This window comes from Triplophysa rosa, linkage group LG10, assembly GCF_024868665.1.
Source record: "Triplophysa rosa linkage group LG10, Trosa_1v2, whole genome shotgun sequence".
Classification (NCBI taxonomy): domain Eukaryota; kingdom Metazoa; phylum Chordata; class Actinopteri; order Cypriniformes; family Nemacheilidae; genus Triplophysa; species Triplophysa rosa.
This window is the reverse complement of record NC_079899.1, coordinates 2,060,706-2,075,334: the sequence shown is the minus strand read 5'-3', so window position 1 is coordinate 2,075,334 and position 14,629 is coordinate 2,060,706. Positions and strand designations below refer to the sequence as shown.

At 41.2% G+C, this 14,629-nt stretch overlaps 2 protein-coding genes across 3 annotated transcripts; one reads left to right on the top strand and one right to left on the bottom strand.

The window, feature by feature from the left end:
- Window positions 1-48: 48 nt before the first annotated feature.
- Window positions 49-2,887, bottom strand: erg28 (ergosterol biosynthesis 28 homolog). The gene is made up of 6 exons (XM_057343583.1): window positions 2,781-2,887; window positions 1,994-2,209; window positions 1,718-1,860; window positions 1,005-1,095; window positions 805-923; window positions 49-713 (listed from the first exon to the last, which is right to left on the bottom strand). Exons 3-6 carry the CDS (start codon window positions 1,848-1,850, stop codon window positions 625-627), a joined length of 432 nt encoding a protein of 143 aa, XP_057199566.1. The 5' UTR covers window positions 1,851-1,860; window positions 1,994-2,209; window positions 2,781-2,887; the 3' UTR covers window positions 49-624.
- Window positions 2,888-3,100: 213 nt separating this feature from the next.
- LOC130560070 (serine/threonine-protein kinase Nek9) lies at window positions 3,101-13,152 on the top strand. 2 transcript variants are annotated; one of them, XM_057343550.1, is made up of 23 exons: window positions 3,101-3,295; window positions 3,501-3,678; window positions 3,756-3,811; window positions 4,190-4,260; window positions 4,332-4,437; window positions 4,569-4,700; window positions 4,788-4,898; window positions 4,985-5,049; window positions 5,186-5,236; window positions 5,316-5,508; window positions 5,640-5,784; window positions 5,876-6,076; window positions 6,147-6,193; window positions 9,289-9,450; window positions 9,537-9,645; window positions 9,725-9,886; window positions 10,469-10,636; window positions 10,750-10,809; window positions 11,088-11,260; window positions 11,333-11,488; window positions 11,874-11,948; window positions 12,032-12,085; window positions 12,384-13,152. In XM_057343550.1, the coding sequence occupies exons 1-23, from the start codon at window positions 3,113-3,115 to the stop codon at window positions 12,501-12,503; spliced, it is 2,778 nt and encodes a 925-aa protein (XP_057199533.1). In that variant the 5' UTR covers window positions 3,101-3,112; the 3' UTR covers window positions 12,504-13,152. The 2 variants fall into 2 exon arrangements, with proteins under 2 accessions (XP_057199533.1, XP_057199532.1); XM_057343549.1 differs by having other exon boundaries at window positions 11,874-11,954.
- Window positions 13,153-14,629: the final 1,477 nt, after the last annotated feature.

Genomic DNA, 14,629 nt, shown 5'->3' with positions numbered 1-14,629 from the left:
AAAGAATCATTTGTCATAATCAACAATAAAAAGTAAGACTAGTTTTTTTTAAACGCACTTAGCAAACGTGAAGTTTTTTATTGTCCCTCAAACAAACTCAAGTTAATCTGAAGTCATTTGATGTTAGATAATGATTTAACATAAATTTAACTAAAATGTCAACACTGAATTTAAAATCCTTACAGTAGATGTGTAGATGCTTGATATATATTTGTAGACAATATCAATTAAATTCTTTTGATAAAAACAAAGCGTTGACAAGCAGTGACGGTTTCCAGTATTCATGAGAACTTCTTCAGTACTGGAGAAAGCAGAATGCACCCGATGAACGAGCACAGCTCCAAATATCATACAAATTCATATAAAAATGTGATTTCAGTCTCTGAAAAACAACAGTAAATTGAAAGCGTTTGGTAGTTGTAGGCCAAGGTGTTTGGTTACCGTTACAACATTGGTCGACCAATGATAACGCTTCACAGGTCACATGAGCAACAAACAGACGTTCAGAAGAATCGTCCACCTGAAGCAGGACTTCACATTTCCTTTGAACCCTTTAAAGTTCCAGCGTCTGGAGGCATCAGAACATGATGATGTGAATGTTACTGGAAGGACACGGACGGTTCTTCAGTTCCTCTTCTTCTGTCGGGCTCGGACGTCTTCCTGCGGATCATCGATACACTGAAAGCCAATTAACATGGCCACGATAGAGACACCTGAAACACAAAGGGTGAAGATGAGGTTTTGAGAAACATTTAGAATATTGTTCATGAACATCTCATGGCATTACGAGAAGTCATCACTCACTTGCCACGATCAGAGGAGCCATGACACCAATGGTCAAAGGAGCGGTTTTATAAATGAAAGCCTCTGACAGAAAGTGTCCGAGCGCCAGAACAAATGTCCACAGGGTGATATGATAAAGCCTGAAAGATATATGACACATTAACATAACGGATCCTGTCTGATTATATGGATGCGTGTTTTCTTAAGAGGTGAAGTCTTACGTTCGGTTCTGAATGTCTATAGCGCAGGCACAGCGTATGATGGAAGACAGAAGCGTCCATATCCCAAAGGTTCTCGCCTGAAGTCCATTCACTAAAGAATCAAACACCAGCACATTTCATTTAGCAGCAACAACGTACTGCTTTTCACACATCCTTCATATTTTGTTTACAATCTACACTCGCAGGTAAAAACAACCCAGCAATTTTAGTGTACATGCATGAATATTAACATTGATTGATTGTATAATGCTGAGCAAGTCACTCATTTAGGTTCATTCCTATATTTATTTTCTGGCTAGTTGAATTTCAATTCTTTGCACTATTTAATGAACGTAGTAAATGTTATATGCTGTAGCTCAGATTGGGGCAAGTTGTCACGTGTTTTATTCCGGTGAGCCTTCTTAATGTGCAATTTTTCCTGGACAATAAAGATAGAAATGTGTAATAGCCTTTATAGCCATGAGTTGGGTCTGTAGAGAAATTGACTTTAGACTTTAGAAATATGGAGTGTAAAGTGTGACAACTTGCCCCGGGTTCGTCGCATATTTCATTTAATATACATGTATAGGCCTACAAACAATCGTTCTTAAACAAATCTACAAAGATGAAACATACAGTAAAGCACAGAAAATATCAAACAGAGCAAACAAACAGTATATAAAATCTGTGAATGCTTTCGATCATTAATACATGAAGGTTTGTTGGGTTAAGACCATAATCAGGTGTTCCTGTGTAGAGTTTCTCCGATAAGAAGCTGTGATCTCTGAAGCTCTGAACGGTGTTTCCCATCGCGATCACAGACACCATGAGCAGCCAACTCCTCAACACGTTCAGAAGACGACTCATCCTTCAGCACCTGCATCACATCACATGCTACATTCACATCCATTACTCTGCTCGTTTTAACTACATGACTGAACGATCATATCTTAACTTTCACCGTGAACGGTAATTGTTAATGGATTTACTGGTTTATTCATTCTTCTTACCTTAATCAGGTGTTGTAGTATAACTGTTACAGCTCAACAATCCAAACACAACTGACCGCTCCAGCTCAGGACATGAATGCTGACCAATCACAATCGCGAACGATGCTTCCGTCAGGTCGTACCACCACTTCATTGGATAGTTTGGAGGCGGTGCTTCAAGCAACCGCCCACTTCTGGGAGATTCTACCAATCACAGGCCGCAGATTTTCTGACGAGCTGTGAAAGACGTTGACAGGTAGAATAAATATAAGACTTTTTTCGTATTCATAAATGTACATTGGGGGAAATAATTTAAATTTGGTGAAGAATAAATGTAAATTTGCTGGACCCTAACCCTTGTTTTTAATTTCAAGTATCTTGAAGTATCTAAAAGATAGAAATACAATATCTAAAAGATTAAAAATCCAGAGAATGTATAGAAATGTCATTTAATATCTATTTTAATAAGGTTTGCCTTTAAGACTTATAAAAAATAGAAAAATAATCAATAACTGGAACTTTTCACAGAAACCCTAAAAAGTGTTAAATCAGAGTTGAACTGTTACAAACAAATACATTATTTTATTTAATTGTAATCTGATTGACAAGTTACAGTATACATACAGTATATATTTATTATTTTAAGTAAATAAATAACATTCATTTTAGAACTATAACTAGAGCATTATTTTGACACGCAAGCTCCTGGGTTGTTTAAAATGCGCCACTTCCGGTTCCTGTGTCGATTGTTGTTTCTGTCCGAATACGACCTGTCAACACTGAGTCGACTCTCAAAGATTCGACTCACCTGTTAAACCCCAGCCCGCATAACGTGAACTTGTTCAAAGCAGCGAAAGAACCGATTCCCTGTCGGAAACGACTCCCAACACCAAGTTGTAGTTCAATTTGCAGGGAAGAAACTGAGCGCAACAAAGTGGCGTTATGTCGTTAAACGAGGAAAAAGTGCGTTAATGTGATAGACAGCAGATCTGTGTGACTTTGAGGTGACGGACAGGCCACTGTTCTGCCCGAATGTAGTGAACGAGCGCTGCACCGAAGCAGGCCAGGATTCAAAACAAAGCTTTAACTGGAACTGATTTACCCGTGAACGGTGTGCTCGAGCGTCCGAGAAAGAGGGAGATGTCTCTGGATGAGTATGAGAGGCATTACGCCTCTCTGAACTCAGATGGAGGTGAATCGGTCAGCGGCAGATCTTCGTCATCAGGCGCTTTTCCAGGAGAAGAGGAGAAATTGCATTACATTCCCATTCGGGTGCTGGGCAAAGGAGCGTTTGGAGAAGCGACTCTTTACAGACGCACCGAGGTAAGATTGAACTTCTGCGATTGATCACATCACCTGGTGGATTGAGGGGGTTGACCACGCCCACTGGCTAATAGGGTTATTGATTGAAAATCAAATCCGTGTGTCCTGCACGAATATCTTGTTTGTGTGCATGTGGGCGTGGAGGTGTTCTTTGGTTCTAAGGTAAACATGCACTTTGAATAGTGTGCTTTTTTCTTCTGTGCAGGATAATTCTTTGGTGGTGTGGAAGGAGATCGACCTGAACTGTCTCTCAGACAAGAAGCGCAGAGATGTCATGAATGAGATCAGCATCCTGGCCATTCTCCAGCATAACAACATCATTGCCTACTTCAATCACTTCATGGACAGAAACACGCTGCTGATTGAGCTGGAGTACTGCAATGGTGCTGAGCTCACGCAGCCAACACAACTCCAACATTTCAACACGTGTGTGATGCTGAACGTGTCTGTTTTTGTGCAGGTGGAAATCTGTACGACAAAATCAACCAGCAGAAAGGACAACTCTTCAAAGAGGAGGTACAGTAATGAACACATGTCCGAAAAACGCTTTGACCTTTTCATTCAAAGCCAGACATGACACGGACATCGGAAAGCAATCCAGAACAAATTTCTTGGTGCAGTTTTGTTGTTTTATGTTTGTATATTAATTTATGTTATCGTACATCATACACACGATGGCTGCTGTACTTTATTATAGAGCCAAATTTCCAAAGAAATGGACGCAACATTCTAGCTGAAATAATGATTCAGTCATTATTATATTTGCTGGAACATAAGTGTGTTATTGCAACACAACCTCTGGATGTGTGGTGGTTTATGAAGAATATCAGATCAGCGTGACTGACCAATCAGAGAGGCGCGTAATAGTTTATTGGAACTGTCTGTTTATTGTAGGTGGTGGTGTGGTATCTATATCAGATCGTCGCTGCGGTCGCTCACATTCATAAAGCGGGAATCCTGCACAGGTAAGTCTCATTCTAATGCTGAGGATGTCACGTCATTGTCGTATGATAACCGCTCTTGCTTCTCTTCAAAGGGACATCAAAACCTTGAACATCTTTCTCACCAAAACCAACCTGATAAAGCTGGGAGATTATGGGCTGGCCAAGAAACTGGACTCTCAGTATTCAATGGCTGAAACCGTGAGTTCTCCACATCGCACGCCATCGTTTGGTTTGAGATTCGTGCTGTGGATTTGTCTCTGTAGTTCTTCTCCACCGGTTGTATTTGTCCGACCTCACGTGTCCGTCTTGTGATGTTTTACATTGAATAGTGTGTGGGTACCCCGTACTACATGTCTCCTGAGCTTTGTCAAGGAGTGAAGTATAACTTCAAATCTGATATCTGGGCCATGGGATGCGTCTTATTCGAGCTTCTGGCCCTCACCAGGACCTTTGATGCTACGGTAATTCCCCACGCACATAAAGTCACGCATCATCGCTCATATCGTGAAGTGTGTTCGTAAAAGCTCATCTCTCCGGTGTCCTCCCAGAATGCTCTGAACCTGTGTGTGAAGATCGTCCAGGGTAACTGGACCATGGAGATCAACTCGGACGTTTATTCCTCTGATCTCATCAAGCTGGTGTACGAGTGTTTAGATCAGGTACCAGAACACGAGCCATGTGCTAGCGTAGCTGTCAGTCATACGAGGAATGATGTCACGATGATGATGTCATATGTGTTGATCAGGATCCAGAGAAGAGGCCCACAGCAGAGGAGATTCTAGATCGGCCCGTCATCTCCTCAGTCAGACCGTGAGTCGGCATGCTGTCTTCCCTGCACACTTACATGTGTCGTCTACTCCAAGATTTGTCCTAATATTTGATATAGTGATATTATTATTCTTTTGTTCCGTCAGTGTTTCTATGCTGACGTGTTGTTTGTGTTTAGAGAGCTGGAGGAGAGAGTGGCAACCCTCAATTCAGCCATCAAGAAACCCAAGTGAGTACGACTCCATCGGTCCTCTCCAGTGTTTCTGCATCTCGTGAACCACGTCACGTTTTATTTCTCATTTCTTCAGGTTGAGCACAGTGACGGAGACGTCGATTGCCGTAGTGACCACGCGCTCGCGGGAGGTGTATTTCTGGGGCGGGGGGAAGTTTACCCCGCAGAAGCTGGACATGTTTAAGGGCGGCAGCATCGCGCAGCACGTGTGCGCCGGAGAGACGCACTTTGCCGTCGTTACTGTAGAGAAAGAGCTGTACACGTGGGCTGTAAGCATGCCGTATTTTCCCATAATACACAACAAAACCAGACGTCACATCCTGTTGTCGCGCAATGTGAAAGAGTAAACCGGGAAGCACTAGCTTTCTTTTCCACTGATGCGTCATGTGTTTGTCTGTAGAGCGTTCAGGGAGGAGCCAAGATGGTGGGTCAGCTGGGTCACGGCGACCAGGCGTCATACCGACAGCCGCGGAGAGTGGAGCGTCTCCAGGGTAAAGCCATCAGGCAGGTGGCCTGTGGGGCCGATTTCACCGTCTGTGTCACAGGTGAGCAAAGGGCCTTGAAGGACATCCTGCGGTGTGAAAAATCACGTGTCGTGATTTGTGGTTTGTAAGCCGTTGTGTGTTGCGCGGACAGATGAGGATCAGATGTACATGTTCGGGTCGGATTACTACGGCTGCATCGGGGTGGAGAACGAGCTGGGCATGGAGGTTCTGGAGCCGGTTCTCCTGGAGTTCTTCGAGGAGCGGCCGGTGAAGCAGGTGTCATGTGGAGATAATCACGTGGTGGTGTCGACTCACAGCGGAGACATCTACTCATGGGGTTGCGGAGAACACGGTAAACAGAGCCACACGTGACGCCGGTTACTCTCTGTGAAGACGTGTTGACTGACTGTTTCCCTCTGCAGGTCGACTCGCTTTGGACTGTGAGGATGATTTCTCCTCTCCGATGAAAGTGAGTCTAAATCGTCTTATTTTAGAAGATATTTGATAGGAAATAGGAAAGCAAACAGTTTTGACTACTATTGTCATTTTTCCTACTATGGCCAATGATGTCCCAGAAATGTAAGTTGCTAACATTTTTCCAAATATCTTTCTTTTCAAAGAAATGTATACAGGTTTGGGGGGGGTATTTCATAACAGAATTTTTATTGTTGGGTGGACTATCCCATTAAAGTTGACTAAAATGTAATATATTTATGTTTACTGAAATCAAATAAAACATTAGCCTGAATATTAATCGAAAAACTTTAACTAGACAGAAATGTTGCCTTAGATAACTGAAGTTTAAGCCAAGGCACTCAAATTATTGACTGAAAATAAATGAAAACTAAACAAAGACTAAAACTAAAAATGAATTCAAATAACATAGCAACCTAAAAAAAAATACAATTAAAACAAATAGACAAAATCACGTAACGAAATTAACTAAAATTAACATAAAAGCTAAACTATAAAAATATAAGCTAATTAATTTAATATTTGAATTAATTCATATTTGATTAATATTGATTTGTATGATCTGAATGGGCTCTCACTAAATCCTTGATGTTTCGAGTCTTACAAAACCCTAACTATGTAGACTTCCTATGCTCCCGCGTCATGTTGTCAGACTCGAAACACCAAGGATTTATTGAGAGCCAATCTGTATGTTGCCATGGCTACTCAATGTACTGATCAGGGCTGCGTTTCCCGATACCGTTGTCTCTTAGCGCGCTACAAAGACTCTGAAGGTACACCTTAACTCCAGTTATACCTTTTCTAGGCATGTTTCCCGAACTATACCTTAGGACATCCCTTCAACAACTTTTCTTTGAGGGCCAGATTCCAAAAGTATAAATAGGATAAGCCAGTTTTTTGACATTGCTGTTAATTTACTCGCCCCCAGTCCATCCAAGATGTGGGTGGCATTGTTTTTTCAAGAAGATATTTATAAAGATATTTGGTTGAATGAATGAAATAATACATTCAGCACAAAAGTAATCCCTGATCCTTGACATTAAACTGGCATTTTATAAAGCGAATCAATCGGTCTGTGCAAGAAACTGAACGCTGTTATTCCAATCGCATTCATGTGCCCCACGCACTTAGAAGAGCAGATCCTTTGAAGTGCAAGTTCTGGCGGGAGATGAAAAGCTGTTTTTCGTAAATCTAGCTGTTTAAATCATACATAATTAATATATATGAACATAAACATAATGAATCTGAGAGAACCGTTCATGTAGTTCTTTTTTCATGGTGTAGTACTGTTCCTGCAGTTCTTTTTTCAAGGGCACAAGATGCGTTTTGGAACGCGAACTATGGCGTGCGCAAACCGACTGCCTGTGGCTATAGATTGCCAATTATAACGTTGTAAATAACATTACGTTTCTTGGATTAAATAGCTTTATAAGACGTCAATCGTTATATGAGCCGCGGGAATTACTTTCGTATTGAATGTAGCAGCGTTTTGGACTTTCAAAGATGTGGCGTCTCAGGACGTGCATTTAAAGCACACCATTCTTAAAGTCTCTCCACTTATTTGAAGTGTTAAGGCGGGCCAGGTCAAGATGATTGCCGGGCCGCCAGTTGACTAGCCCTGCCAGGAGGTTACTTTCTTACGTTTCCAGGTGCTGTCCGTGGCGGTGGTGCTGAATTAATGGATATCAATCGTTCGACAATCAATTATTCACTCTGTACAGGGACTGCTTCACTGCGTTATGTGAGGTAGCTGCGTTCTTTATAAAAGCACTTTAGAAATAGTTAAAGTTGCATTTATTAGGACTCATAGAATAAAAATAAAACAAAAATTGCAAACTAAATCCAACCATGGATATTATTTAATTGTTAAATGAGTGTGCGAACAAATGCCCAAATGCATCAACCGCCCTACACTAACTGACAGTATGGTCATTTATATCAAAGGATCTCAAACTTTGGGTCGGAGGGTCACTCAAAGCCACTTGCTGTTTGCTGTGCATTGAAAAAGTTTGGATGCGCAAGCGGCGCATTTACAGCGCGAAGCATTTAGCTCATGGCCGCGTTTATTAAAACATTAAAATATAATCAACATTATCAATCACACTTACAATATCAAGGGGAATAATATAAACAAGTATGCCATAATTGTGCAGCCCTACAATAAGGTATTTTGATACTGAAATTAAACGTATTCATTCATGACAAGAAAAATAAAAAGTAAAGGGAGTGAATGTGTGTTGTTTTCCTTTTTTTTTGTTTAAAAGGTGTGCCATGACATAGCCTACCTTTGATTATACCTGTGTTTGGGAACCCCTTATTTATATTATCATAATATATGTTGCTATAGTGTAATTATTTACTCGATTAAAGCGCAGAACGCAGAACATATAATCAACAGCTATAGCAGGAAAAGAAGAGGTGAATTGAGGGGCTGCTCTGTTGAGTTTGTCTTGACAAAGTTAGACCGACAAGATCCAAAAGCTGCTGAATTTGCTGCCGTGGCAGGTTAAATAAAATAATAATTGCAGCATAAATTGTAGCCAGGTTTTCCCAGATTAAATGCACTGAAATGTTCCGCGGATGGCGCCGTCTTTGTTTTAGCCAAAATATTTGCTGTATCGCAGCAGTTTGATTAAACTTTATACCACAATCTTTCTCTTTAAATTTACTCCAAATTCTTTGGTTTGCCCGCTGATGCACCGTTAGATAATGTCATTAAAAATCTAACAGCCATCAGTGTAAAGACAATTATATTCTTTGCATGAAAATACATCAATATTCTGGTATTTTTAACTTTAGAATTGTATTTGTATAGACAGTGATGTAAAGAAGCTTTTTTCCACAGTGGCCACTAGCGGGGTGAACTCTTAACAGTGATAATGCATAGCTAAGAGCACTCCAGACCAACCTTCCGAATGTATGACTTACAGAAGGTATTTTTCGGGAAACACATATTAACGATAAGGTACATAACTTAAGAACGACGTAGCGTTAAGAAGGTTTCGGGAAACACGGCCCAGCTCTTTCAGGACAATAGGTTTGAAAAAAGTCTGAGCGGAGGTCTTTTACGAATGTTATTTTGTTTTGTAGGTGGAGGTTCCCGCAGGAGCCTTTATTGACTCGGTGTACTGCGGAGCGGACGCGACGTTCCTCCTCACAGAGTCGGGGAAAGTGTTAGCCTGCGGGAACAACGAAATGAACAAACTGGGTCTGAATCAGGGCATCACAGGAATCAAAAACCACCCGGGAGAGGTATGTGCGCTAGACTCACGAGATCAGAGCGGTTGATTGGGTTGAATGGTTGAGTACAATGACTACGTGCGTCTCTGTGTGTGTAGGGTTATCAGGTTGTGCCGTACACCACCTCACTCACGCTGGTCAAACAACTCTCACGCTTCAAGATTCAGTTCATCTCTGCGGGGAAGACTCACACCGCGGCTATTGATGGTAAATACCGCTCACACGTCAGCAGATTGCCACGTCATTGCAGTCACCAGCACTTAAAATGTCTGTTGTGTGTCTGTAGAGCGAGGTCGTCTGATGACCTTCGGCTGTAATAAATTCGGCCAGCTGGGTGTGAAAGACTTCAAGAAACATCAGGGCGTCCAGCTTCTCGTGGGACCATTCGGGGGGAAGGGGGTCACAAAGGTGTCCTGCGGTGACGGATTCACTATCGCCGCCACAGAGGGTGAGCGCAGGAGCACATTCACCACCTACATCACTAAGTGCTCAGACGACACAATATTTTGTCTCTTGTGTCTTAAATGTTATTTAAAGTCCGTTTGATTCTGACAAGTATCTGCTACACACAGTGCTGGAAATGGCTGAGATTCACTGGGGGGGGGTCTCTAGTTTGGCATATATTTCATATTTTTACACCACAGATGCAGAACTTGCCACTGTATTTACAAAGAAAATGGGAATAGTGTTTGGAGGCCATTTTATTTATAAAAGATGAACATTCTCTACATCTTAAGGTGGAACTCCATTTCCAGCTCTGGGTATACATACTGTACGAACTGTCATGCGAACTGTCATGCGGGCAGCGCGAGTTGAAATTTGCGTGAAGAGCTCATTGATACCTAATGTTTGATGGGTCCGAACGTGTAAAGGTTTTCGCGTCACGCACGCGAAAATAACGCACTTTTCTCACGAGTAATAAAGAGCGTGGAACGCGATTGTTCGTGTTTGGTGTGAACCCATCATATAGGACTCGTGCGTGTGGATGGATAGATGTGTTTGATGTAACTCGTGTTCCTCCTCTCCTCAGATAATCAGATCTTTGTGTGGGGTAACGCAGGGAACGGCCGGCTCGGGATGCCCGCGGATAAAGGCTTCGGCTCAGAGGTGTGTCCTGCTCTTCCTCGTCCCATCTTTGGCTCTTTACATCACGTGCCCGACCTGTCGTGTAGAGGTTGGCACACTATAATCATCATGGGTTAGTACCACTGCTACTTTATGACTTACGACGTATTTCTTTTCAAATGTGTTGGCCTGTCTTTAATATGATGTCATTCTGAAACGAACATAATTCTTCATGTTTCTTCACAGAAAAAGTTCTGAACTCCAAAACCATCCGTTCAAACAGCAGTGGACTGTCTATTGGAAGCGGTGAGAACAGAGATTTCACACAACTAGCTAGCTTGACAAAGTCGGAGGTGGAAATGTCCTGGTTGAATTTGTCCCACTATTGACAGTCACAGTAATATTATCCAGTCATGCCACATGAACATCGCGCAGAATCAAAACATGATTTAGTTTTCGAATAATATTCATTCTAAAACTCCCGTAAGAGACTGTTCTGTATTTCTGTTCACTGTCACGTCTGACATCTGAGATTGAGCTGTAAGTCTGACCGTTTGTGATGTTATTTCAACTGTGATCTGTAGGTCAGTGCTCGACCTCATCTATCGAGCTGGAGACGCACTCGGCCACCGACTCCGAGCTGCGTGAGGGGATGCTGGGAGGAACCGTGGAGGCCGACTTGGACAACCGGGGTCTGGAGATGTTCTCAATGGACAGTAAGACCAACGAGAGCTCCTGCCCCTCATGGCTGAGGAAGGTGAATCTGAAACTTACTTTCAAAAACAGCACGTTAACCTTTGCTCACCAGCTTGATTGTGTATGACCGCAGGAGCTGCTGGATGCCGAATTCATCCCCATACCGGACGATTCCAGCGACTCCATCAATCCGCTGACGTCCGCATACAGAGAAAGCGCAACGATGCCCTACGAGGAACTCAACCAGCTGAAAGCAGCGGCAGCCGCCGCCGGCGGGGCGGATCTCCTGGTGAGATTCAGCTGTCATGAAGACTATTTTTCTGTTTATTCGTAAGGTTGTAAATCGTTTAAGGGATAATTCACCCAAAAATGACAATTCTGTCTTCATTTGCTCGACCTCAAGTTGTTCCAAACCTGTATAAAGTTTCTTGTTCTGTTGAACACAACAAACGATGTTTGTAGCCGTTGTGGGGCGCTACGGACCACCATAGCAGAGAAAACATTGCTATAGAAGTCAATGGTGCCCCAGAACCTTTTGGTTCCACTTATTTTTGTGTTCAACAGAACAGAGAACTTTATACAGGTTTCATCTCTTTACGACTGATAAAACTTTAAAATCACGCCTCATTGAATTCCTCACGATTCTCTTCAGCATGTCACTCTTTGTTTTCCAGGCGACAGCGTGTGCGGATGAGGGTCGCGTGAATGGGACGGAGGGGCAGAACTGCTGCGGGGCGAGCGTCGAGCTGGCAAGCGTACGCTTTAAACATCTTTATTTTAAAGCTTCGGAATGTAAAATGATAAATTGACAGAGTTCTGTTCATTTTTACAGCTCAGAGAAACCGTGAACCGCCAGGACGCCCAGATTCAGCTGTTACAAAAGCAGGTCCGTCTTTTCTTACTTTGTTTTTACAAGCTTGCTCAATCCACAATGCTTTTGGTCTGTTTTTTTTCATGCAAGTTATAGACGGATAAAAAGGCCACCATGCTTTGTTTCTTTGAAGGTTAAGAGACAGAACGGTCAATGAAATGCAAAAAAATAAAATCGTGTCAAACACAGTGTCATTGTGATGCTGTTTTGCACAGGCAAGCTTGTTTCTTTTTTAACTGTTGTTTGGTAAAAACAGCGGCCGTGAATACATACGTTTCCCATGGAGGTATTGAAGCTTTTCTTGTGTTTTTAGTACAACGACCAGCTGAAAGAGAACGAGAGATTGTGGAACGCCATTGAGAACCTCAGAGCTCCTGCTCCGCTTCAGGAGATCAACCAAAATCACTGTGGACATGAAGAAGATCCACAATAACTCTCTCGGCACCCTTCAGTCACGCTGAGCGTTGTGAAGTAAAGCGTGTTCGTGTGTCCACAGTATGTTTGAATGAGTGGAACTGATGTTGCGTTGCTCCGGCCGGAGAAACTCTTAAAGCCAAACAAGCTTCTGTCAGCCAAATCACAGAGTGCCTTTTAATATCAACCAAAGACTGTTTCACGTCAAGCTGATGTGTGTTTTAGTGCTGTATGGCGGGCTGGATCAGGGGAAAAGGGTGAATTCAAGCAGATGTGAAATGAAACGAACCCTTCATAAGTGTCATAACGCTTTTTAATGTTCTTTCTTCCGTTCATTCGTCTTTAATCATTTTTACATTGTTTTAACAAGGATGAAAGGTCTCTTCGATCAGCATCAGTATTAATGACAGTTTTAAAGTGTTTTTCTGTTACATTCACAGGTGTCACATTCACGGGGTTTTCAGCATACGCACATGTCACGCTTGTTAGGTTTTCTTCTGTGCAGTTTCACATGTAGCGTGTTGAATATATAACATCATTTTCTGATTTTTTCTTTCTTTTGAACAAATGCTTGTCATTCTTGTGTGTTTTTTGCCAAATAAGACATGAAATAAGTCAAGCAAAAATGTATATTTGCAGCTGCAACCAAATGAAAACTTCTTTATGCATCTGTGCGTGTTCGTGTTTTATCTGTTAGAACGGATGATGTTTAAGGTTGCTTTAATATCCTAGTCAGTTTTCTACATCATCTGTATAATCGTGGGATTTGCTTCTTTATGCTTTATACAACCATATTAGCAAAGGACTAGATCTGGTGTATTTTATTCAAAATGTGAGAAATTGACACATCAAGGTAAGTTTTAAATGCTGCGATTTCAAACAATTCATTTAATACAATTATTGGATGTTTTTTTTTGTATGTATGCTTGTATTTGCATTTTGCTAAAATACAGTAAACCGCCCATAATCTGACTCTCCGGGACTTTATCCTATTTTTGATTCAATTGTAGCTAATTACGGCGCGTTTTTCATAATTGTCAGGTGTGGGGCAAGTTGTCGCAATGTCATGCTTTGGGTGTACAGCAATACACAATACAGCGCTATATAAATGCCTCATGCACTCATACGATTGGATCTCGCTGTCCTTGCCCAGGACGCTTATCTGATCCGTGTGCGCATGCGCAGCAAACCACAGGCATTCAACACAATGACCATACAATATAATAAGATTTACAGTCTAAAAGATTCTAAAACATACATATCAAGAGTGATTCTATAATTACGGGTACATACCATGTCCATGGGGTGTATTTATCAATTTGACTAAATATTAATTTCAAGCAATGACCAATTTTATATTAGGTGATATTTCTCTTTCTTTTAATAAAGAAAGTTAGCAAGTTCTTTAATTTATTTAGCAAAAAATGCAAATTATATACGGGAATTTGCAGTTTTTGTGCTGTCCGATTTCATGCTTTTCAAGTTTGCTCTTCAAAATTAACCCTAGAAGACATGTTTGTGTATATTATTTTCAACATTATTTGTTCAAAATAATCATTAAAACATGATAAAGGTGTTTTTAAAACTATTTGAATCCTTAATAAACATAAAATTATTCACTTTGTGTGTGTCCGAGAAATCTTTATCAACTATGTTACCCATTTATATAACCCCTATAAATCAGCAATGGTTTGCTCCAAATTCAAATAATCAACAATGTGTGATGCCACGCCCTTTTTGGCAGGAATTCTGAAGACAGTGTGGTAATTTTCAACTCCTCCTCTTCAATATTTCATCAAAATGATTGTCTGCATATGGAGTGGATTAATTGTTCATCAACTATGTTATCAACATTTTCTTGTGTATTTATCTTAGATGTTATAATCAACAAAATGTAAAGAAAGTACATAGAAATATAAATTGATCAAGGTCATATGGTGACATGTTTAAGGTCTGTAGGGCCTAAAATGGGTCTAAAATGGAGGAAATGTCAACTATGTTACCTGTCAACTATGTTACCCATCAAGTGTAACACAGTTGACAGGGAATAACACGGTTGACAATGTTGTAAGGGTTTACTGGGTTTATGCTTATTAAGTCCATTGATTAAAAAACATTAACTTGATTAAATTGATACTACACAGA

Excerpts from the sequence above, each read along its gene's own strand:
- erg28 (XM_057343583.1), bottom strand. The coding sequence starts at position 1,850 with ATGAGTCGTCTTCTGAACGTGTTGAGGAGTTGGCTGCTCATGGTGTCT. Across the intron at positions 924-1,004 it reads ATAGACATTCAGAACCGAAC|GCTTTATCATATCACCCTGT; the intron begins GTAAGACTTCAC and ends TATATCTTTCAG. Across the intron at positions 714-804 it reads GGCTCCTCTGATCGTGGCAA|GTGTCTCTATCGTGGCCATG; the intron begins GTGAGTGATGAC and ends TTTGTGTTTCAG.
- LOC130560070 (XM_057343549.1), top strand. The coding sequence starts at position 3,113 with ATGTCTCTGGATGAGTATGAGAGGCATTACGCCTCTCTGAACTCAGAT. Across the intron at positions 4,261-4,331 it reads AAAGCGGGAATCCTGCACAG|GGACATCAAAACCTTGAACA; the intron begins GTAAGTCTCATT and ends TTCTCTTCAAAG. Across the intron at positions 11,261-11,332 it reads GCCCCTCATGGCTGAGGAAG|GAGCTGCTGGATGCCGAATT; the intron begins GTGAATCTGAAA and ends GTATGACCGCAG.